Source organism: Ursus americanus, chromosome 15 (assembly GCF_024610735.1).
Source record: "Ursus americanus isolate L20-20 chromosome 15, mUrsAme1.1.p, whole genome shotgun sequence".
Taxonomy (NCBI): domain Eukaryota; kingdom Metazoa; phylum Chordata; class Mammalia; order Carnivora; family Ursidae; genus Ursus; species Ursus americanus.
The window spans coordinates 37,480,999-37,507,073 of record NC_142141.1 but is presented as its reverse complement, the minus strand read 5'-3'; the positions used below and the strand labels follow the sequence as shown (position 1 = coordinate 37,507,073).

General features: G+C 39.3%; 1 protein-coding gene across 1 annotated transcript in view; it reads right to left on the bottom strand.

Annotated features, from left to right (window-relative positions):
• Positions 1-26,075, bottom strand: part of RANBP3L (RAN binding protein 3 like) — a 48,208-nt gene that overhangs the window by 4,633 nt on the left and 17,500 nt on the right. Inside the window, exons 2-14 of the mRNA XM_045787268.2 lie at positions 19,830-19,888; positions 18,687-18,726; positions 18,111-18,188; positions 16,952-17,026; positions 15,264-15,335; positions 14,785-14,924; positions 11,794-11,897; positions 10,377-10,461; positions 7,702-7,804; positions 7,209-7,339; positions 5,536-5,656; positions 3,941-4,083; positions 313-502 (exon numbers count right to left, since the gene is read on the bottom strand). Coding sequence (XP_045643224.1) covers positions 313-502; positions 3,941-4,083; positions 5,536-5,656; positions 7,209-7,339; positions 7,702-7,804; positions 10,377-10,461; positions 11,794-11,897; positions 14,785-14,924; positions 15,264-15,335; positions 16,952-17,026; positions 18,111-18,188; positions 18,687-18,726; positions 19,830-19,888 — 1,341 coding nt within the window. The remainder of the gene's footprint in view (positions 1-312; positions 503-3,940; positions 4,084-5,535; positions 5,657-7,208; positions 7,340-7,701; positions 7,805-10,376; positions 10,462-11,793; positions 11,898-14,784; positions 14,925-15,263; positions 15,336-16,951; positions 17,027-18,110; positions 18,189-18,686; positions 18,727-19,829; positions 19,889-26,075) is intronic.

Here is a 26,075-nt window from a genome sequence, read left to right as displayed (position 1 = left end):
AAATGAGAGCAAGTGAAGAGAAATATGAATAAATGGGTTAGTTTCAGTGTATCAGTGTAAGACTTTATAGTATTAAATTTATGTGCAAATGACATATGGGCATCACAATGAGGATGACTTTTGTAAAATCCTAATGAAGGCCACATATAGAAGACAATGATTTCCAAACCTATTTCTTCTGATCCCAAAGAGCTAGGACTCTAATTCCCATCCACTTCAAAGAGATTAGTTGCACCTTACAAAAATCTATTTCATGTATTAGGATTGTGCAGATTTCTTTCTTATGCCACTGACCTAAGAAAAGTTATTTACCTGATCTATTTTTAGTGACTTGGATGAAATCATCCTCATCCTCATCACAGCTTTCGCAGTTTAATGGTTGGAGGATTGTTTCTGACTGGCTTTCAGCTTGATTTACACCTTTCTGTTTATCGAAGCTCCGAAGTGCAATGAGCCGATGGTGTATTGCGGCATACAGACATCCTGTGTCTTTGGCGCTGGCCTGCATCAGGAATATTAAGTTGTTAAGAATATAAATAGAGGCATCTGGGTGGCTCAGTCAGTTAAGCAGGTGACTCCTGATTTCAGCTCAGGTCATGATCTCAGGGTCATGAGATCAAGCCGCGTGTGGGGCTGTGTGTGCTCAGGGTGAGTCTGCTTGATATTCTCTCTCCCCTTCTCCCTCATCCCTCCTCCGCCCTCTCTCTCTCTCAAAATAAAGAAGTAAATAAAATCTTAAGAGTATAAATAACTTAATAATAGCTACATTTTAGAGATTTTTAATCTTCCACTATTAATAAGGAAGGAATTATATGGCATAAATCTAGGATATAAATAACCCTAAAAATCAAAGAGTAAAAAGCCATTCATCTTGAAGCAAATTGAATCCGAAAGTGGATAATTTTATAACAGGTCCCAATTTGTGCATTTTAAACTGAGAAATGAAATTTTGTGATTTAAAATTTCTATTTGAATTTAAGACTTCTTCCTCCACTATTTTACACTGTAGAAAATTGGAAGGTGGATGAAAAAAGACCCCCATTTCCTTTTCATGACTGTGTTTGGACATCTCCTGCAAGCCTCACAGCTCAGTGGAAAAGCAGAGCTCATGAGAGCAATCTATAATATCGCATTGTAGTTCAGTGCACTGTCCCTTGTGCCACAGAGCCACCCTATGACATTGTATCAGAAACACATTAGAAGTCTTTGCTCTCAGTACTTTTCTGTGCTGTTTTTATGGAGGCTGTTAATATAAAAAAATGATGGTAACAATAACATTGGTATAACAGTTATGGTTGCTACATTCTTTTTTATTGAATCCTTGCAATAAAACCATGAGTGAATTATTTATTTCATTTATATTAGCAAAAGCACCCAGCACAAGTATTCAATATATACTCATTTCCCACATCCCTCTGCAGATTAAGAGATTAAGGATCAGAAAGGTACAATGACTTGCTTGAGCGTACATGGCTAGTCAGTAAATTGGCTGGGCTCGGATCCCAGATCTTGGTCATCAAAGTCAGGGCTCTTTTAAGGTAACATGGCAGTGGTTCACATTTTTGTATCTTTGCACAATTTCAAAGAGAATCTAGGTAAATTATTCTCTTTGCTAACCCTCCAGAAAGCTGTCTTACTTCTCAAAGTCAGGAACTGAGAACTGAACAAACTACATGCCAACTTTTTGGGAGAAGGGTCTTAAATTGTATTTTTTCATTTGCACATTCATAAATTCCCTTAATTACTTTGGGGGGAAAGTAACTATAAGTTAAATAAATTTTTTTAAAGATTTTATTTATTTATTTCACAGAGATAGAGACAGTCAGCAAGAGAGGGAACACAAGCAGGGGGAGTGGGAGAGGAAGAAGCAGGCTCATAGCGGAAGAGCCTGATGTGGGGCTCGATCCCACAACACCGGGATCATGCCCTGAGCCGAAGGCAGACGCTCAACTGCTGTGCCACCCAGGCGCCCCTAAATAAAATATTTTTGTTCCTCATATTGTGCTAAATATTATATATTAGATGTTGAGAAAATAATTGACAACTCTTGACTGATTTAATTTTTTTACATTATGTGCAAAGTTATAATTTTTCTTTAGTAAGTGAATAAGTATTGAAAGAGTATTTGGAATTGAAATATAAATACTACTCTGCCACCTTGACTTTCTAACATTAAAATTTAAATATGTCTTCCACTAGTCAATATATTCATTCAGATATATTCATTCAAGAAATTCAGAACAAGAAATTAAAAATAAAATCACGATGATGTATTTTTTGAATAACAAATTTTCAATGCTTAAAAAAATTATAACTCCCAGGAAGTACCATAAGAAAATGCTGGTGAGAATGAAAATTGATTCAGTCTTTCTGAAGAGAAATTTGTCAAGACAAGTCAAATGTTATCCCAAGAAAACTAACATGTATGTACACAGAGAATTCCTCACATCTTTCTTGCAGAATTTATAATAATGAAAGACAGTAAATTACTTAAGTATTTAACAAAGTGGAATTAATGGAATAAATTAGGGTGCATAATAGAATTTTCACCTGTTGAAAGAATTTTTAAAGAATGAACTATTTAATGACAGGAAAATACTCATTTTCATTGATGAGTGAAAAGGTTACATATGTGTACTTACTTCATAATCAAATATTAGTGTTCTAATCTATTCAACCACTTTATTAAGTATATTATTATATTGATTTTGCAGATGAATAAATTCAAGTTAAGGAATCTAAATAGCCTGCCTACAGATGATGCGGTTTGTCTAGTACAGACACGTGTACGCACACACATATATGCTAAATATAAGACAAAAATGTTGGTAGGGACCATCCCTGGGAATGGAATTCGGGGTGATTTTTATTTGCATTTGGTTTGCTTATCTCTAGCAGATATCCTACAATTTATGGAGTCAGCGTGGGTCACAAATAGTGAACAGCGGAATTCCATCTTAGCTAATGGTCTCAATCTCACTATCAGGGGCAGACAGGCCTTCCTCGCTCCAAGCCAGGGGATCCAGCCTGGCAGAGTATCAAGGATTGTCTCCCTAAATGGTCAACAGCCTTTGGGCATTATCTTACTCTAACATCTCAATACTCAACATCACTTACACCTAACAGTGCCCTTACCGGTAGTTAATAAAACCTTTGGTTTTTCATCATTGGGTACTTGGAAACTTTTTTTCCCATTACTCTATGGGAGCTAATTCACTTGTATTGTTACCTTCTGCCTGAGTCACTTGAGTACGCAGTCTTTTCCAGTCTTCCGGGTCTCAGCCCATGTAGGAAACCTAGCCTTTTTTCTGGTCTGATCCCTGCCAGCTCTCTCTCTTTTGTGCCTGAATCTTGCATTTGAGGTCAAACATTCCTGCTGCCAGGAACAGCTAAGACTGCGCTCCCATCCTGTTACCTTGGAGACTGACTCATGTCCAGAATTGGAATTTGCTGTTGGACTGGTTGTTTTAACTTACTAGCCTTGTGTTTTTCCATTTCTCACTGGTTCCTTTCCAGTGATCTCAAAGCCTTCTCAGTTTCGGCATTCAGTATAAGCACTGGGCTGTGTATTCCACTGGACTCCTAGGAGCCAATCTTGACAACAGTCTCTTTGGTAACTTAGTAAGATCATTGACATAATTTCAATGGTAAAGAAAAATGTGGAGGTTTGAAGCATATATCAATACCAACATCTTGGGACATATACCAATTGATTACTATAGATTTTGGTATTAATCTGTAAATTGCATATAAAATTTGGGTCTTATATTGAACTGTAAATAACCAAAATGAATGGCTGAGATTTGTTTTTTGGTTTTGGGGGGGGGTTGTTTGTTTTTTTGCCAGTGGTGCAGGTTACAATGAAATTAAACAAATTAGCAATTGCAGAGATCTAGAAATATAGTAGGATAATTAATAATCACTGAAATTTGTTACTTACCTGAATTAAAAACACTTTGATGCTATAGTCTTCTAAATCAGTAGCTGTTATTCGCAAATTTTTGTGGTTCGCTCTTTGAATCTCCATTTGAGCCCAGAGTTTGCTATTGAGAATCAGCCTCAGGCTGCCTTGATTGCGCATAACTAAAATAGAAAGGTGAGTATATAAGACTACAGAACAGTTGATTCCTTGACCTTCCTGGGGAATTTGCCATTTTTGAAAGCAAAGTAAATCTTACAGTTGTTTTTCAGACTGTATTTTCACTATTACGTTGTAATTTGGCTTGATTATAAGTTGTTTTTCAAATTGAGCTTCATTATGTTGGAGGACTATTCTTAGCTTAAAAGCTGGAATTATTTTTTTACTATAATATTCAAAAATGATGAAAATTTTAGAACTCCTTTGAGGATCTAGTAGTCTGAAGAATATTTATCCAAGAATTGTTTATAATGGAGAAAACTTGGCTTTAGGCATTCAAAAAATGGAATTAGCTAAGTAAATGATGACATGGCTATTCAAGATATCTATTCAAGATAATATTATGAACCCATTAAGAATTGGGAAGAAAGGTGACAACTGATGTGGAAAGGTGATCATAGTATACCATATAGAAAGTAAAATCAGGTTACCCAGCATGTAAACACCATGCATCACAAATTTTGGCAGGCAGTGGAAAGAGTGGCATTGAACAAGAGTAGAAAACAACTAGCACCTGCCTTGGGAATAATACTTGGTTGGGTTATTTAGGAACCTATTTGCCAGTTATAGAACTTTTAGTCTGAATTCTATTCCTTACTGGTTCCTTGAGCTTGATATCTGAAGCTCAGTAAACATCCATATATGTGGATCCAACTTCTACCAATGGTCCCCTCCACAGCGTTGACTGCCCAGGGTTGACCAGCAAACCCTCCCACACCGTGCGGGGTGCTCACTTTCAGTTTGGGCCTCTGAACAACACACAGTGTGTCTTTTCGGATGCCAAAAACTTTCCGAGTATTCCAGTTTGACTGACTCGAGATTCTCACCATCACTCTGGATGTCAGTAACCACACACAGGATTCAATAACCACACCCCTTTATTTCCTAGGAAACTGACCCTTCATCTCAACCCACACGCCATGTTTAGAATGCCAAGAATAAACGATAGGGCAAATATTCTCTTTTAGAAAAACTATTTATCCTTCAAAAATAATGTCATCATATGGCTTTAAATAATACGGAGATTACTACTGAGGTGTGTACTGGGCTCACTCATAGGTGCTTAAGTGCGTTATCTCACTGAATTCTCACAATTGCTCAATAAGTCAGGGAGTACTAGTCTCCCTGTTTGAAACTGATATAAGTAGGGCAAGGAGAGATTAAGTACCTCATCCAAGGTCACTGGTTAGTCAGTGATAGAGGCAGAACCAGAACCTGTGTAGTCTGACACCAGAGCCTGCTCTAAACAGGACGCTGCTAATAGTACATTCAAAACAACATTGTTTTCAACAGTCTGGTTTGTTGACTCTTTGATAACATCTCCAGAAAATGATGTGTACCTACTGGCAAATTTTACTCTGAGAAATAGTGGGTTGCTTTACAAAATGATTCCTTACTTAGTCTTGAGTGGAATGTTCCACAGTTACTGCTTGCTGTGTCATTCAGCCTCAGAGCTCCTCTGCCCCTTTCAATCCAGGACTGTGTTGTTTTGTTGAATATAAAAAGCTTGCAGTTGATCTAAAGAACAATTTTTTAAATGTCAAATATATAAAAAAAAATTTCAAAGTGATTTCTTTCTTATGCTGTAACACTTCTCTTTGTCTGATTTTACCAGAATAACCTCTGTTAATGATTTGTAAACCAGCTTTAAAAATTTATTTAACTTTTAAAACATGCAATTTTTGAATAGTTCAAATATCAAAAAGCAAAAAGATGTACAACATGGAAAGTCCTGGGGCGCCTGGGTGGCACAGCGGTTAAGCGTCTGCCTTCGGCTCAGGGCATGATCCCGGCATTGTGGGATCGAGCCCCACATCAGGCTCTTCCGCTGTGAGCCTGCTTCTTCCTCTCCCACTCCCCCTGGTTGTGTTCCCTCGCTGGCTGTCTCTATCTCTGTCGAATAAATAAATAAAATCTTTAAAAAGAAAAAATGGAAAGTCCTTCCCAACCCTGCTTCTCCATCTGTCAATTTCCACCCCCTGCAACAGGTGACCGCTGTTGCTAATATTTTTTTATCCTTCTAGAGATATTTGTATGTATATACATGTTGATACATATGTCCCTTACTTTTTCTATAAGTGGTAGAATACTACACATACTTTCTGCATTGTGCTTTTTCACTTAACAATATATTTATAGGTACCAACTTTTAAATGAAATTTAATGTTATTTGAGCTATGTAACTTACGTGCAAGTAAAGGAATAGTGAAACTATTTGCATGCTTAAAATTTTTTGAGGAATACAGCATCAGAAGTAGGATGTGATACCAGAGTACCGTAGTATAATTTAATGCTTTTAAATGTTACTGTGTACAAGAATCACCCAGATGACTTGTTAAAAATATAGCATGCCAGGACCTCAAGCAATTACCTCACTTAATCTCAGTTTAATCTGATCTGAGAGTTGTGCTTGGAAACACACTTGATAGTAAATGTATAGTAAATCATGGGAGAAGAGAAGAGAAATGGAAAGATTTGGGGGTAAAAGCAGATGGAGAAAGAGAAAGGGAAATCTGCACTCTGTTGGAAAACGATTAGGTCATAGTGATTACGTTTCATGTGCCTTGACTGATCGCTAGGCCACCCAACATTCAAATCCTATGTATGATACTGTATACTACATCTGTGAAAGTCTTGCTTTGTATAAAATCCAAAACTTTTTTAAAAGAACTTTTCAAAGAAAAACAGATTTTTTTTTATTATCTTGAACTGAAATCTATTCATCTTATCATTTAAAAATGTCCAGGGTGAGTAGAACTTTTAAATCATAGGATGATGCACTGATTATAGAAGTAGGCACGAAAAGTATAAAACAGGTCTGTAGCTGTTTTAAGACAGGGTGTCTGGCTGTCTTCTTTCTAAGAGACTAATGTGAATGGTTGTAAACCCAATAATCCATCTTCCTGAAATTTACATATACTAACGTATGAATACAACAAAATATTGGCTTAGTCTTTGGAAGCCTCTCACATTTTTATGGAAGCAGCTCTGTCTTCATGAAAACGACACTTCTGCCTTTATTTTTAAAGGTGTTCCTGCTGCCAGAAAGAGCAACGTGTGATATACAGACCTTTAACACATTATGTTCTGCTTCCTCTCCTGTTACAACATCAATTTTCTCCAGCAAGTATTTGGGTGATGGCTTAGAAGAGAAAGCAGCAGCTGATTCAATTAGGGATATATTTTTAATAGAGTCTGTGCCTAAGAAAAAATTGGGGGAGAAGACACGTGAAAGACCCCATTTTCTCTACTGTACAAGCTCTTTATTGTCCCCATTAATATACATGTCTACTTCGCTTTTTATAACCATGACTGTTTCCCAAAAAGTGAAACTACTCGAGTTTAGATAAATCTCTTTAATGATTTCTCATATCCTCAAGTAAAAAAATGTTTAAGCTTATGTATCATATGACCATACTTGTATGCTTTAATCTCAACCAAAAATTTTTAAAGCACTGTGTTATTGATTTTGTATTGTATAGATATTAAACAAATGACATGGAAAAACAGGAAATGAACTAGTTGAATCAAATTTTTTTTTTTACAAATGACATAATTCTTACTTGAATTTGGAGAGTTGACAAGAAGTTCTAGAGTGGATTTGAATGGTTTTTCCTTGGTGTAGGCGTCATTTTCGAGTTGAGATCGGGTGAGATGCTGCGTCTCCTAGGTGAGGGATAAAGATATGTTACTGAATCGTATCCCTATATATTTGTAGTAAGCCGGAAGCTACCTTTTTTTCTTCTACTTCAACACGGCAAACAAACTCTAGTGCTGTGCTTTTGTTAGGGGCTCCCTATGTGCTGAGCAGGGAAATCCTATCATGGGAGGACCTTGGTCCTGATGATGAGGAAGCGTAATCTAGTTACCACCAGCCTGCTTCAGATGGGCTGTCGTTCCAGGGACAAGGGGAGGAGGTTTAGAGACCCGAAAGGGGTCACAGCTGTTCCGCGCTGCACCCAGACTAACCTGATGCCTGGAAGGAGATGCAACTCTCATCTCGGTTTCAAGGTCTTTCGATATTCCCAGCAGTCCACTTCCTATCCAACATAATCATACAAGCTACCCAGCGAACCCACTCGCTGTCTCAGAGCTCATCTTCATTTTCCCTCTAAGACCCTTTCTGCCCACAATCTCTTTTAAGGCTGCACACCTAGGGCCCTGCACAGGGGCTGTAAATCAAGGCCTGTGAAGAAAGACTGAGCAATTGCCAGGCCATGTGTGATCCTGGAGAGGCCCCTGAAGAACAGGGGGAGTCAGAACAGTACTTCAGAACTTGGGTTTCTGAACTCAAAATTCTTCCACATAATTTAACTGGATATTTTAAGATAATTCTGTTAAAATTGGTAGAGATGGGTGTGATTATTTCCATTTTAAGAAAATAAACAGGAAGGCACAGAAAGTTTCATGACTCACTGGAACAGCACACGGTCAGCAAACAAGGCAGGAGGGCATTCTGACCCCCAGATCACAAGGTCGCGGGATTATAGGATTAAGCAGAGGACGAATACAAGGGACAACTACTGCTCCTGCTAGTCTAGGATGTTATCAAAGAGACAGGAAGCTCAGTTTCCTTTGCAAGCCAGACTGAAAGTGCCCATAGGAAATGTACACAAATACCTCCTCAAACCACATTTCTAATCCCAACTGGAGCTCATGTGCTCAGATCTGTCTCTGCCTCCCCTTAGATGACAAACACCTCCAGAGCACAGTGTCTCCCTTTCGCTTTGCAGAACCACTCCCCCAGGTGTTTTTCAATCCCGGCTGTACATTCAAATCACCTGACACCTAGCCTCACCCACAGAGACTCTGATCTAATCGGTTTGGGGAGATGCCCCGGCACATGAAATCCTTTAGAGGCTCACCAGATGATTGTTATTATGCAGCCAAACTTGAGACCAACACCAGCGCTTTCGATATCATAAGAACACAAAACATGTTTGTGAAGTTGAATTGAATGTTAAAGTTGATCCTTGGGAGCATTGGAAAGTATTTTATTTGTGTCTGTGACATCTTACAGAAGCTGTGGCTAGCCTAGTGCCAAATTTAGGAGTAAACAATGGGGAAGAAATGTGCCTAAAGGTATCGCCTAGAACTTCACTCTGGAAGTTGGTCCATTCTGGTTCAGATCCAAAGATGTGGGTCAACAGCTCTAGAACTGTGGAGTTGCCCTTCATCTTGAGAGTGACAGAGGGTGTCCCCAAGCTAAAAAGCTGTGACACTACTCTTGGGATTTGGGGTTTAGCCCGAGGCGGGTGTAGAATAAACCAAGTCTTAAAAAGGGACCATTTGTGAAAGCCCTAAAAAACTTGAAATAGGCCTCATGAATTGGTCCTTTGTCATTCTGAGCCTCTATGCAGGTTTTAATATCTGTGTAGCCTCCTCTGGATCTTTGATGTCACTGGTAGTCCTAATGCACGCTAGCTGTAGAGGGCAGAGCGGCAGCCGCCTCATGGAGGAGGACGCCCAGTAAATAGGGATGCTGGTAATACTCCTTAGGGGTTTCCACGTGGCAAGTATGTTTCCCTAGGCAATAGAGTACTATGATTTTCCTCTTAAAGCCTGCAAAAAAAAAAAAGTTATGATAATGTTTTTCACTGTAAAAGCTTGAAAGGGAGGGTTGGGGTTAACAAGAAAAAATTGGCAAATGATTTTAAGTGCATCTCGTTACGAAAAATGCTATCAAAAACCTGAAAGTAGGGGCGCCTGGGTGGCACAGCGGTTAAGCGTCTGCCTTCGGCTCAGGGCGTGATCCCAGCATTCTGGGATCGAGCCCCACATCAGGCTCCTCCACTATGAGCCTGCTTCTTCCTCTCCCACTCCCCCTGCTTGTGTTTCCTCTCTCGCTGGCTGTCTCTATCTCTGTCAAATAAATAAATACAATCTTTAAAAAAAAAAAACCCTGATAGTAAAATATCATTACCAGTTAAGTTCATCTATTGCAGATAATTCTGGGATTTCCTTGGGTACCTTGGGTGTAAAACATGTCAAAGAACTATTTAATATTTCTCATCAGTAATGATGTTATAATTATACAATTCCCTTCCTCTGTGGGTTCCTGCCCATTATTCTAACAACTAGAACTTACTTCCCAGGAGAATCTTTCCGGTTAAAGAAAGAAACGTGCCCTTGAACTCAGGAGTTAAAGTATGCTCCAATTTAACATTGTTTTAATTAATTTGCCTCCAGAAACTCGAAGTGACAGCTTTTATAATAGAAACATTCGCCAAATTCTTACCAGAACTCTTTCTACCATGTTTTCTCCAAACACGAAATCAGAACTGCAGCTTTTAAAAGAATACTTATCTTCCTTTGGTTGACATCTAAGGAAAAGAAATGAACATTTGCTACTGGAAATATATGGATAAAGCCATGTTAGACCTCAGCACATGAAATAATTAGGTGATTTAACAGATTTATGTAAGGCATAAAAACATCTGCTAACTCTTGTTCATCTGCAGTTACTGAGAAATGAGGGAAAATTTGAGGTTCTCCCAGGGATGAGATTGAAAATATTTGACAGCTGTGACAGCAGTAGTTGAGACCAGTCCAAACACACGTCATGCCCATCACTGTTCAGGCTGTGTGATCAACCAGGGGCTGCCCAGACCTTATCTTCTTGCTTTTGCAGTACAGCCTCTTCAATCTCTCATTTCTTCTGTCCTCTTCCCCAAGTGGCCAATGCTCTCAGCCACCAGAGGTCTCCAGAGCAAAAGCACAGCCAATCTATCTGGAGTTATACTTGAGTGTGCTTCTGTTTAATTTGGGTTTTTCTCCTCCTGGAAATTTTGTTGTTGTTGTTAAAAGTGTTTTGCATGATGAGAAACTCAAAGATATGCCGCTCTCTATCTGTAGGCCAATGTGCTCTGGGGTCCCCACTGCACCCCCAGTGTGCACCGTACGTAAGTGCTGTGGTACCTACGTGGGCCCTAATCATGTGAGTCTGGTTAGGTCTATGGCTCATTTTCATCTTCCTTCAGATCAAACATGTCTTCATTGCTGATGATATCGGTAAATACTAATTTTCACATTTATACTGCTTTCTTTGTTGTCTAACCAGTGCATGTCAATAAATAAGGAATAACACCAAAAATAATGAAAAATGGTGGGGGTGGGGGGGAAGAACACCAGAGAAGGGGGAGGCTAATCTAGCAGCCACAAAATTAATTCCTAACTAAATAAAAACTTAGCTGTACGTTTTTGAAATATTCTCACCCAAGTCAACGAAACAATGGAGATAATCCAATATTAATAATGATAATCTTTAAATATTACAGATGTTTTGAAAAGCATTTTAAACTTGTGTCCTTTATAGAACACAATAGAAACCTTAGCAATTTGGGGTACATGGGCGGCTCAGTCAGTTAAGTGTCTGCCTTTGGCTCAGGTCATGATCCCAGCGTCCTGGGATCAAGCCCCACATCAGGCTCCCTGCTCAGTGTCAGGGGGGGAGTCTGCCTCTCTCTCTCCATCTGCCTCTCCCCCAGCTCATGCTCTCTCTCTCGCAAATAAATAAGATCTTAAAAAAAAAAAAAAAAGAAATCTTAGCAATTTATCTGTGTAGTATCAGAGAGCTATTTTCCATAAATGATTAAAATGATAAAAGAAAGCAAGCATAAAAGGGTGTCCTTTCTGTGTCCTCATCATTAACTTACCCTACTGATGTTGCACGTGAACAATTCTGGTTGGTAGTCAGCGGGACTGAAATTCTGGCACTTGGTAAATTTTCACTCAGCAAGCAGGAGTTCCCCTCAGAAATCTGAAAGAAAGGAAATCCATCAGAAAGTTCCTTTCAGTTGCCTGAAGGAAAGAGCATCAGACAAGGAAACATAGTTACAGTTAAATGTATTGAGAAGTTACTATGTTCAAGTACCACCCCAAGCATTTTACGTACATTACCTCATTTACTCCTCACAACATCTCTGTATAGGTTGTATGTCTATTATCCACATTGTATAATTTACAGAAGAGTAAACTGACCTAACGAGTTTAAATAACTTGGCTAGGGTTGGGCAACCAGGAATGGGGCTGACCTCAGAGCCAGGGTCCATCTGACATCAGGGACAGTACCCTTCTCCATCATATTCAGAAATCCCACCTCTTTTTTTACTTTTATCCTTTTAGCCACATGGAGTTCTCATTTTTAGCTTCGCAAATATACCCTTCAGGACTATTTAATCCTGAAAACACCCTAAGAGCTTCACCAGCACGGCCACCATATGTTCGAGGAAATGCCATTCATCTCTTCATCTAAAAATTTTCCACTGGTTAACTTAGTCAACTAGTTACTCTGATGTGTATGCAAATGTACATTACCTGATTAATGTATAAATGAAGGCGTGGGCAATTTTAGAACTGGAAGGAGCCCTATAAATGATCGGATCTAGTATCTCCAATGTTTTCCGAACACCTCCCTTCCCCCGGCGGGGGTTTGCAAATGCGTTGCAAGGAATTCATATCTTTAAAGGTCTGTTTCCACTTTAATTTTATATCAATCTATAAAAATAATTCTGAGCATTTTTCCCTTTATAAGAGGATTTGGAAGCTGAGAAATGTGTATGAAGAGAATATATGTTGTTGGTTAGCAAAGGTCAAAGTGCATGCTCATGACTCAGTCACTCAGATGATTTATCTCTCAGCCAGGATGGTAGTTTTTACTCTTATGTACTCAAAACAGTTTTTATTAGGCATGTATTGTTTAAATCGTACATAATAAGTGACCATTGATGAATGACAGTGAATAAAAATTGCTCTGATTTTATATACAAGTCATTAAGGAATATGAAAATAATAGTTCTATGAAATTCACCTAGAGATAATTTTCACTAGATCTATAAACTACATTATTTTGCCAGCGTTCTTACATTTCATTTTATATAGTGTGTCTTTAAATCTTCAAAGGTCATTACTAGAGAAAATTCAATAACGGGCATATACAGTTGAGCTGTTCACTAATTAGGAAAAAGTGCCATTCATAGATTTGATGGATTTATCCAAGAAGAAATGTTTACAATTACCTGAACATTTCTCTTAATCTTTACCATTTAGAAAGAAAATACAAGAAAAATATTAATAAATTTAATTTTAAAATACATAATGCCATATTTCAATAAGCCATGCCAAAGAAGAAATATTGATTTACTTTTTATATCATAACATGTAACAAAAAATTTAATCTATAATTTATAGTACATTCTGTTCCCAAATCATATGCAATATAATAACCTTTTAGAAAATAGTCCACACATCCATACTTTTTCTTTTTTTTTTTTTTTTAAAGATTTTATTTATTTACTTGACAGAGATAGAGACAGCCAGCGAGAGAGGGAACACAAGCAGGGGGAGTGGGAGAGGAAGAAGCAGGCTCATAGCGGAGGAGCCCGGTGTGGGGCTCGATCCCAGAACGCCGGGATCACGCCCTGAGCCGAAGGCAGACGCTTAACCGCTGTGCCACCCAGGCGCCCCACATCCATACTTTTTCTTACATACCTTAACACAAATTAAACAACATGCATCACTTATTAAGTGGATAAAAGTGAGAATTTATGTAATATGGTTATGATTATTATGTTATATTTAAATGAAAACTTTTAATAATCTACTGATTTGAAATTTAAAACATGTTTTACTTAAAAATCACACCATATACCACGCAGAAATAATGAAATGATTTTTAAAATTCACAATGAGTCTCATGAGATCATATCTTACAAAGAAAAAGGTTTGGAATTACAAAAAATGTTGTCAAATGCTGACCAAGTTCAACTCTCTCACTTCACTGATAGAAAGAGAAGATTGAGTGCTTTGTCCAAGAATGTAAGCATAAGTTAGATACGGGCAGAGGTAGGATTAGTACTGATCTGATTTTTTTTCACTGCATTGATGAAATGACTGGTGTTTTTAATTTCCATGTGTCACTCTCTTTGTATGGAAAAAGAAAACGAAACAGGTGACCAACCCTTAACCTGGAAACGAATGAAGGATGGAATTACTCTGAAAATCTTGGGTGCCATTCCTCTCAAGCATTGGCTTCTGGAAGACACAGCAACAGAATATCCCCAAACCCACACCTTCATGGCTTGAGCAAAATGACAATCTCCCTAGAAAGGCCCACAGTGAGGGATTCGCCACCCACAACCATTGGAAGGGAGACTTCTCTGTCTTCAGAAGCTTCCCCAACCCTCCCAATTCCCTACTCTGTGTAAGTAGTTCCCTGCTCCCATTATCCATGAAGATGGGTCTGGAGGGATCCCCGGTGTGACCTAAACTGGCAAAGCCACGCTGGGACGTAGACCAGCTGGGGATGCAGGAAACTCCTGTTCCTTTTTTGACGTGTGGCTCCTGGTCCCGGCCACCTCATTGCTCCCCCTGATTTCATGTGGGATTGGTGCACTGAGAGCCCAGAGGTTTCTCCCATAAGGGACTCCACTTTACAGCTTAGGGGAGACCACATAACTAGTTCTTAGGAACAACTTTAATAAGGTCACCGAAGGCTGTTTGCTACCTGGGTGTTTCCCCAGCCCGACAGCTGCTTCAGCAACAGAACAGAAGTCAGGCAGCCCCCGACTCTGAATGTAGGGCCCACACAATCTACTAAATGAAAGATGGAGAATTGATGGCAGTCCCGCCATAGGAGGTTTTCTTACCTTATTTTTTGTTTTTTCCTTAGCCTTGCAGGATTCCAAGGTATTGTGTCCAAATGTTTTTCTTACTTTGTCACACTTTTGAGCTTGCGGTGGTTGCAAAATAGCAGGTCTTAGAACATGTTCAGAATGTTTCACAGGACCTTAAAGGAACAGAATTAAAGTGTCGATGTATCTTTAGTGAAATACTTCTTCCTCCATATTTTTGATTAATTTAATGTTTATTTTCTAAAGTCATCACTAAATGAGGGATTAATGTTAACTGATCAATGTCAAAATAGCCAGTGAATTGCTTAGTGATTACTTCTGCCTTAGCTTTTAGCCAATACCTATTCATTTTGATCACGGGACTTGGCTTACCAAATTTGTTTTCTCATGTTTTGTCGCTCAGCCCTACCTCCATACTCCAACATACACACGACAAATTAAAATATAAATGGTAAAATGTAAAATTTCAGAGGTTCTTGTAATAAACTACATACCTTGTTCTGTACTGTTCATATCCACATTCCTTTGCACGAGAGCTGATGTCATAAAAACATTGTTTTTCTTCACTGTAAGAAAAAATATTTAGCAAATTTTATATCTAAGAGTTTCTACCCAATTCGGGTTTTAACAGTCCTGTAGTACACTCACCAGTAGATGTCGCTGTTGGCACTAACAACTGTAGGCAGCGCGCTGAGAAGGCAGTCCGCTAAAAATGGGTGATGGCCTTGAGTTTTGCCACATAGTTCGTTTACTTTCAGAAATTTAAGTGAAAATCGGCCCACTAATGGAATAGGCACTCTTCTTTAGAATCATGAAAATGAGGACTGAAATGAGTACAGATTATAAAATCTGATGGTAGTGAACCCTCTGTGTGCATTAATATGTATTTCTTACAAAATATTACAAACTATTAGCAAATTCTGCCACTTTCCCCACTCTAGGGATACCTACAGAGAGAGATCACCTGTCACGCTAGGTGATTTTTCTGTGAAGTGTACTGGTGGGGTAAGACTATGGTGGTGGCTGCAAGTATAGAAGGATTATTATACATTTCAAAGAGATCCCCCACCTCTTGGCTGCAAATTGCAGAAACAGCAACTTTTGAGCATTGAATTAATGGAAATGAGAAAAGAATAAGAATTGCTTCTTCTAATATTAAAACGTATTATAAATGTTGGGGTAGAATTGCTTCTCTAATTCAAAGTTCAATTAAATGCTTTATGATCTTTATTATTAAAAACCAGCAACAAATGGGCTATATCAAATTGTACTATTTTTCTCCTTTCCAACACCACCAACATTCCACACGACATAAAATGGAATGGTACTTACTGATATCAATGTTCCTTTATTTAGTCTTTTTGTGTGTGTATGTCTAACTTAAAATACTAATGAATCGAAGCAGTTATTCAGATAACTTCAGCCATTCCTTCACTTTATGCACAAATGCAATAAAATAAATTCTCTAGGACTAGGACCCCCCTATTTCTCTTAATGTCTGTAACTTGTCAGTCAGGTTTAAAGGGGATATATTGAGCTTGAAAGTATTTCTTCTGTATCTGGGCAGTTGGTTGTTCAGTAGAAGTGAAAAATGAAAAGAATATAAAATCATAATTTTAATGTAATGTTCCAACCATTTCAAATATTTTATAATGATAAAATAGATTTACTTAGCAAAGCACTACAAGTTTCAAATAAAAAGAAATGTTTTAATTAGTGAAAAGTTTAAAAGGAATCATATTCTAAAAAAAATAAAAGGAATCAGCGTCTAAACCTTAGGATATTCACCTAAAGCATAAACTTTAGAATAAGAATTTAAAGCATAGCTGTATATTTTGAGTACTATATATATTATAAACTGTACAGATGAACAATGAGTAAAATAAAGCGAGTTATCTTATGGAGCTGCCTTACATAACATATTGCTGTCATAAACATGAGTTCCTTAAACACATCATCAAGTTCAAAATTTCTGGCAAAAATAAACAGATACACTGTCTAGATTTGTGGAGCTGGAATTCTTAAGGCATTCTTCTAATCATACTTTGCTAAGGCTTCTATTTTATTTGCCACTAAAATGCCAGCATTTTATAGTAGCTGAGTAAGAAAGCTCAACATCAATGAGAATGGATTTTGGAAAAGTCAGAGCATCAGGCTCGAGGTTCTGGAAGCTGTTTATTACCTGGCCCAGAAGGGGGGAAGGTCAGGAGGTTGGTGAAGGACGATGATCTCATTCGATTCTGGGACAAGGTGGACGCTAGAAGCAAATTGCAAACTGAAGTCAGTGAAAAAGTGGGTTTTTGTGTTTCTTTCGAGTTGGACTTTTGCTGTTTCAGAAAAATTTCTGTATCACTAACTTAGAAAAGGTTTTATATTTTTTATCATTAGAAACAAAATGTACCTGTGGTGAGAATTATAAAGTAATTTCTATTCGATTCAATAAATATGGGAGTGCTCACCGTGTGTAAGACACTATCAGGCATGAGGATGACCTCAGGGAAGGCACAGTGGAGAAAATAGGCATGCACCGAGATCGCCGTCTTACAAGGCGGAGGGCAATGTGGTCACGTATAAAAGGAATCACAGAGGGCTTGGAGTGTAGAAGAGAGGCAAACAGAGTTACTGGTTTACTCAGAAAACAGTATATGATGAAGTTCTTAACGTGTTCTTTTCAAGGCAGACATCTATTTGTTTAAGTAGATGGTAACTCAGGGAGAAATGTCGGTTTCCTCTAATTAATACCTAATGCATACTTAATGCAGACCCTTTGGAAACACAACAGAATGCAGAGTGGGTGGGAAACCCCCAATCACCTGTTACCCAATTACCTAAGATAACTGCTACTGACATTATGGCTGATGTTCTTTCCATCTTTTATCCAATGTTGATAAATCAAATTATTTATTTATTTATTTATTTATTTATTTATTTATTTATTATTTTTTTGATAAATCGAATTTTTTCTTAAAGATTTTATTCATTCATTCGACAGAGAGAGACAGCCAGCGAGAGAGGGATCACAAGCAGGGGGAGTGGGAGAGGAAGAAGCAGGCTCCCAGCAGAAGAGCCTGATGTGGGGCTCGATCCCAGAACGCCGGGACCACGCCCTGAGCCGAAGGCAGACGTTTAACGACTGCGCCACCCAGGCGCCCCTGATAAATCGAATTTTTAAATAGCGACTCACTTTACAATCCCTCTTATAGACTGCTTTATACAACAACTGAATATAAGCATTCTCCAACGGGTAGAGTTTTCAACATTTCCATTTGAAAAGTTTCTCAGTAATTCCACACTCAGAGAAAACATAACAGTGAACAGCCGACCGTGAGGTCTGTACCTACCTCCTGGGGACTGAGGATCTGTGGTATGAGAAGTAAAAGATGAAGACCGTACACGCTTTCTTAGAAAACCATGGCATTCTGCAAGAAATTCAACATGACGGGTAAAATTGCTGGCGATAACAACTGATCCTCAAGCCAAGACATGGAAGGATAAACAGAATTACCTTTTGCCTACATGGGTCATCATCATGTTAACCCCTGAAGCCCAAGTTTAAAGGCTGGGGTTAATAGCTTGGTGATTGTAAAGCCATAGGCATATCACCCTCGTAGGAAACACTTAGAAACAAGCGGCTTCGGCAAGAAACTGCATATGAATGATGGATGACACTGTGCAGAGAATGTGTTTGATAGGTTGAGACCCAGGCAATGGAGAAACAAGGGACCTTAGCGTTGCTAACGTCAGTGTTCTCAGGACCTACGTGTCATCTTTCAAAACAAAAGCCAGTTTATTTTGGTGTTTAAACAGAAGCAAAACCATGAAGTTTTACCCAGTTCTTGCCACATGCCAAAATACTTGTGCCTGCTTATTTTCTTTGTCTGAAGGTTGGTTTTGAAATACAGGATGTAAGTCATTACCATGCTCTGCTGCTTCGTTCCCCGGGTCTTCTGCACGTCTCTGGAAAGAAACAAAGCTGCCAATGAGAGCTGAGTGTTTGCTGTTTTTACGTCAGAATTCTACCCGTCACTTCAGAAGAGAATTCTCAAAAGCCAGCTCTATTCAGCTAGGCCCGGACAAAGCCACTCACCTTTACTCCTTTACTCACTAGGCATATATTCAAGACAAAGCAAAGTCTTAGTCTTAGCAGTTTTGTATTTCAGTGACTGCAAAACCCCTTGTCGGAACTTGTTTAAAAGGAAGATTTTGAAACACCAGCTCTCAAGATCTGGAGTGGTTGGCCTGGGGTGGGGCCCAGGAAACTGCCTTTTAGACCAGGGCTTGGGGGTTGAGCTTCTCTTTACTGAGTTTTGTGGGCAGTCGGTAAATGACTTGCATAAGCAGGACCGAGTAACAGGAAAATACTAATCAAGCTGAAGTGGGAAAGCTACTAATCTTATCGTTGGTCTTTCAAAGCAGGTGGTTTTATCTGATGCAGGGTCCTTAAGATCCCTTTTAAATCAAGCATCACAGTTTAGAACTTATTTTATCCGCAGTTTTAAGTGAGGTCAGCGGTGGAGACCTGCAGCCAGGAGTCTTGACCCTGCTAACCTCTTTCAGTCCCGCCCCTTTCCAAGTCACTCCAAAATACCCTATAATTTTGGTAAAGATGGCATGTTATTCATAGCTTCAAGACAAGGCAGGCCTCTGGCCTCCCATTTAGACCAAACTGCTGCCAGTAAAAAGCTACTATATAAATATTCTAGAGCCACTACTCTGCTAAGGGAAAAGCAAGAGGAAAAAGTAAGGCAACCATGATATCATTCAGCACCACTAGTTTCTTGAAACATCAGTTTCTTTGTCAAAGTAAAACTCAAACAAAGAAAATGAACTTGAGGGGCGCCTGGGTGGCGCAGCGGTTAAGCGTCTGCCTTCGGCTCAGAGCGTGATCCCGGCGTTATGGGATCGAGCCCCACATCAGGCTCCTCCGCTATGAGCCTGCTTCTTCCTCTCCCACTCCCCCTGCTTGTGTTCCCTCTCTCGCTGGCTGTCTCTATCTCTGTTGAATAAATAAATTAAGTCTTTAAAAAAAAAAAAAAGAAAGAAAATGAACTTGATCTTACCTTAAAAGTTTGTTCTCTCTTTGCAAAAACGAATATGGGTTGAGCAATGACAGATTTTTCTGTACAAGAAAGAACAGGCAAAAAGTCAAACTCTATAGGGACATTTCTAACACCAGCTAAGAATATTTGAGGGTTTTTGGTTTCATTTTGTATTTTTCCTGCCTTTGGGTAAAATCCAAACTGCTTTTACATGGACACTATAACTTCCGTATTTACAAATGATTTTAACAGTTAATTACAGAAATAAATACTTGGGGAAAGCGATAATAATGTGTTTCCACAAATAGTGAGATCATCCCATTAAAAGAGCACACTTTAAGTGTTTAGGGAAAACAAAGTATAATTACCTGCATTTAGAATATCATTAGGACATCATGATTACCATCTTTGCTTTTAGCATGAAAAATTGCAAGGGGTGAAAAAATCTCATCTAAGAATAGTTCTACTTGGGTTGGATCTCAAGGTAAAAATGGTATAGATGTATTGCATTCCATCCTTAGAATGATCCAGAAATAATCCGTATTTCCTTGATTGGGGTAGTCATAGACTAAGCCGTGTTTTCAGTATTTAGACTAGGAATCAGTCTTAGTCTTTTGTCTTCAGCCCTGCTGACCTTATTAATCTTTTATATTTTCCTATCTTAGGTAAGACAACAGAGAGAAACTCATTTATTCTAGGGTATAAATGAGTGATAACAGCTTTAAATATCAGCACTCCAGAATTCTTAGGGAAAATGACATGTTTGTTAAAAGCCTGGGCCCTCGAGTTAGGTACACATGTGTGTAGCACTAATACTTGGGGAAATAATATGCTTGTACCTTTAGTTTCTTCATCTGAAAAGAAAATGAAGATTATAGCAGTACTTACCTCACAGAGTTTATGGGACGATTAAATGAATTTTTGGATATAATTACTTAGATTTTTACAAGACCAAAGAAGAAAGGAGAAAAAAATCTTTAAGGAAAGGATATTAAATATGTGGCATGCCACCAACCACCATTCCAAAACTCTTAGCTGACATTGCCAACTTATGACAATTTCTTCTTTCTTTCTTTCTTTCTTTCTTTCTTTCTTTCTTTCTTTCTTCCTTCCTTCCTTCCTTCCTTCCTTCCTTTTTCTTTCTTCCTTTCTTTTTTCTTTCTTTCTTTCTTTCTTTCTTTCTTTCTTTCTTTCTTTCTTTCTTTCTTTCTTTCTTTCTTTTCTTCCTTCCTTCCTTTCTTTTTTCTTTCTTCTTTCTTTCTTTCTTTCTTTCTTTCTTTCTTTCTTTCTTTCTTTCTTTCTTTCTTTCTTTCTTCTCTCCCTCTTCCTTCCTTCCTTCCTTCCTTCCTTCCTTCCTTCCTTCCTTCCTTCCTTCCTTCCCTCCCTCCCTCCCTCCCTCCTTCCTTCCTTCTTTCTCTTTAAATTGAAGTATAAACGACAACACGTTCTTAATGAGCCCAAATATGACCTCAGAATTTTTCTCATAATAGGTTTCCAGCAGCCATTACCAATATTGTCCTGGCGTACAAGCTGAGGTATTTTGCCATCCCTGGGCTGAAATAAATAAAACTCTTACCGAGGAGTTTCTACGAACTACCAATTACATTTTTTTTATATGCCAGAAAGGGGTTCGCCAGTTCCCCAAAACTAATCCCATGAGAGTGTCAAAACTGTGCCAGACCATCCTTGCCAAACTCCTGGGCTCTGTGACCTTGGGTACTTTCTTTCAGTCCAGTGAGGTAAACTGTTCACTTTTTCATGCAAGTGCTTACCACACTGTCTGCCCTTGGAGCTGAGCGAGCCCCAGCAGAAAATGCTCAAGAACATATTGGCGTTCCCATCCATATTAACTATAGCTCAATTCTTTGTTTCTTCTTGAACAAGCTCCTCTTCCAGCAATTACATTAGATTTAAGAAATGAGAACTCTAGTGACTTTGAAAAAAAATAGTCTTTGTGAACGTTCAGGGGAATACTTATGAATTAGAGTTATAAATTGGCCTCTTCCAAACTGGACTTAGGATAGTTATGCCTAAAATAACTTGAGGAGGTCTCATCCTAGACAAAGGACATGTTGACTGTCCCTTGATCAAAACATTCAGCTGAACACAGGCAAAAGCAATCTTCCATGCAGCATTAAGAAGGAAATCACAAAGAGCTACTTGCAGCTTGGAGGACATATGATAAGTAAGTACATCACTTTTATTCATTAATTCAATGAATATTTATGGAGCATGTTTTTTGTGCCAGCCACTGTGCTACTATGTAGGCATACATCGTCTGATAGAAGGCATAGTAGCCTCAGCACAGCCACCTTCTCTCCCTGACACTGCCCAGCATGGTGCTTGGAAAGCAGAGACTCTCCATACCTCCTCCTCCATCTGGAGTCTCCCAAGCAACTCTTTTGGCTCCAAAGACAACGCCAAAAGTAAGCATTTATCAAGCCATCAGATCCATAACAATGTTCTTACTTGATCCAGTAGGAAAGTTTCAAAATAAAACCAAGGTTCTTATGATTTTATATTTTTAAATTTGTCCTTTTTTCTTTCCGATGGATTCATAATCAATCCATTTATTCAAAAAATGTGTATTGAGGGTTGACTGTGTACAAGACACCTTGCAAGGCAAGAGAGACAGGACAAGTGGTGCAAGATGAGGCTGAAGGTGAGCGAATATAAACTTCTTTTGCTCCTCTTCTAGTATGTACCATAATTTCCCCTCCCCCAATTTTACGTGCACTGTAAGGCCTTGTCCCTGCTGTTTATTTCCATATGTTTAATTGACAGTCTCTGACAACCTGCTTCATCTAGGAAAGTAACTGGAGGATTTTCTTAATAAATCATCTCAGAGAAGGACTGTCAAATGGATCTATGGAGCCAAAAGCAGATCCAGAAGAGGAGGAAGACCCTGAACACGGAGTACCATTGACTCAGAGTCCCAGTGGGGGGGGCATCACCAGGGGCCCCATTTCTGCTGCATGGTTTCTCCCACGTAGAGTCCTGCAGACCGCCTCTTTGCTGCATTGGGAGTGTAGGAAAGGGGAAAACCGAGTTGTCCACGCTGGATAGAACCAGGCTACTCGAGCCAGGGCCAGAAAGGTTATGGAAACAGTGTTGGCAGGAAAGACAGTGGTTACAACCCCCCTGCAGAGGGGCAGGCTCTGCCAAATGGGTCACTTCTTAATTGCTACCAGGACTGGAATTATCCACTTGGACCCAGGCCCTGGCAAGCCCTGCATTTTCCTCTCCCCTTCTTCCTGGACCTATCCACATGTCTGCCACATCCTCTTCTCTAATTTCTTCTCCTTGTGCACTCTTATCCCAGTCTCCAATACTGTTCTTTATGCCCCTGCCTCTTTGACTTGTGTCCGGCTCTGGGACTGGTCAAAGCATGGATTTTGGAGCTCTGAAGTCAAATAGTCCTAGAGCTGTTTTTTGAGTTTTTTTAAAAATCACTCTAAGCCTCAGCTTTATCACCTCTCTCTGTATATATTTTTAAAAGTCTGTCATGAGGTTTGAGGCCATATACGCATATGGGAGCTCCTGGTACAGCTTCCTCTTCAAACCTGTTCTGAACAGAGCAGAACCTCATCTAGCTAGCTAGCTATCATCTGTCTATCTACGTATTCATTCATCCGTTCTCCATCTAAGCACACATCTCCTAGCTAGCTAGCTATCATCTGTCTATCTACGTATCCATTCATCCGTTCTCCATATAAGCACACATCTCCTAGCTAGCTAGCTATCATCTGTCTATGTATGTATCCATTCATCCGTTCTCCATCTAAGCACACATCTCCTAGCTAGCTAGCTATCATCTGTCTATCTATGTATCCATTCATCCGTTCTCCATATAAGCACACATCTCCTAGCTAGCTAGCTATCATCTGTCTATGTATGTATCCATTCATCCGTTCTCCATCTAAGCACACATCTCCTAGCTAGCTAGCTATCATCTGTCTATGTATGTATCCATTCATCCGTTCTCCATATAAGCACACATCTCCTAGCTAGCTAGCTATCATCTGTCTATGTATGTATCCATTCATCCGTTCTCCATCTAAGCACACATCTCCTAGCTAGCTAGCTATCATCTGTCTATGTATGTATCCATTCATCCGTTCTCCATCTAAGCACACATCTCCTAGCTAGCTAGCTATCATCTGTCTATGTATCCATTCATCCGTTCTCCATCTAAGCACACATCTCCTAGCTAGCTAGCTATCATCTGTCTATGTATGTATCCATTCATCCGTTCTCCATCTAAGCACACATCTCCTAGCTAGCTAGCTATCATCTGTCTATGTATCCATTCATCCGTCCTCCATATAAGCACACATCTCCTAGCTAGCTAGCTATCATCTATCTATGTATCCATTCATCCGTCCTCCATATAAGCACACATCTCCTAGCTAGCTAGCTATCATCTGTCTATGTATCCATTCATCCGTTCTCCATATAAGCACACATCTCCTAGCTAGCTAGCTATCAACTGTCTATCTATGTATCCATTCATCCGTCCTCCATAGAAGCACATATCTCCTAGCTAGCTAGCTATCATCTGTCTATCTATGTATCCATTCATCCGTTCTCCATATAAGCACACATCTCCTAGCTAGCTAGCTAGCTATCAACTGTCTATCTATGTATCCATTCATCCGTCCTCCATAGAAGCACACATCTCCTAGCTAGCTAGCTATCATCTGTCTATCTATGTATCCATTCATCCGTTGTCCATATAAGCACACATCTCCTAGCTAGCTAGCTATCATCTGTCTATGTATCCATTCATCCGTTGTCCATATAAGCACACATCTCCTAGCTAGCTAGCTATCATCTGTCTATGTATGTATCCATTCATCCGTTCTCCATATAAGCACACATCTCCTAGCTAGCTAGCTATCATCTGTCTATCTACGTATCCATTCATCCGTCCTCCATATAAGCACACATCTCCTAGCTAGCTAGCTAGCTATCATCTATCTATATATCCATTCATCTGTTCTCCATATAAGCACACATCTCCTAGCTAGCTAGCTATCATCTATGTATATATCCATTTTTCCGTTCTCCATATAAGCACACATCTCCTAGCTAGCTACCTATCATCTGTCTATCTATGTATCCATTCATCCGTTCTCCATCTAAGCACACATCTCCTAGCTAGCTACCTATCATCTGTCTATGTATGTATCCATTCATCCGTTCTCCATATAAGCACACATCTCTCTATATATCCACATAGTTACACTATATTCCATATCTACCTATCCATCGATCTGTCTATCCATCCACACAGAAGCATTTGCAATTTATCAGACTACAGGTTGCGCAGAAGACATTCACTAGGAGTCAGATATCCTGCCCTCCTCCTCTCCCGTCCAATGTTACATGCAGGCACCCTGAGACTCTTGTTAGTCTGGGGGAAATGTCTCATTGTTCCTCAAAGGTCTCTCTTTTTCCTTTCACTCATTACTCTATTCTTACCCCTAGTTTTCTTCTCATTTCTCCTCATTGAGCTCCTATAGTTCTTCTTCTTAATTTCAGGAAGTTCCTGAATTCAGGCTGTGGCCCATGCATAGTTTTAGAGATTGCTGGTCCTCAACGTGTGGTCCAGATTGACCAGTAGCATTACAGGGCGCTTGTTAGAAATGCAGACTCTCGGGCCCCACCCCAGACCTACAGAATGAGCATTTGTATTTGACACCTCCCCCAGGTGATGTATGTATATGTATTTAAGAAGTAGTCCTATAGACTTCTCCCGATTTCTATCACCCGAGACCAAATTTAGGAAGATGGCAGTGGAGACTCGTGGAGCCACTGACTAAACCTCCAGATGTTCTGAGTAACCTGACAATGAGAAAATGATTACTACTCGAACCACGTACTATGATTGCTATGACTCAATGTAGGGTGAAGTCAAGGGCTACTCTGAAGACTTAAAAAGAAATTTCTGGAGTAAGGATATTAAAACATTGACATTGATATTGAAATCAGTCATTCAGGGGCGCCTGGGTGGCTCAGTCGGTTAAGCGTCTGCCTTCAGCTTAGGGTCCTGGGACCCAGCCACGCACCAGCCTCCCTGCTGAGCAGAGAGGCTGCTTCTCTCTTTCCCTCTGCTGCTTCCCCTGCTTGTGCTCTCTCTCTGTCTCTCTGTCAAATAAATAAATAAAATCTTTAAAAAAGAAAAGATGTCAGTCATTCAGATATTTTGCTTGAAGCAATTAATGATTTCCTCTCTGATGCAAAAGTTTGCTGCTTTGATATGTC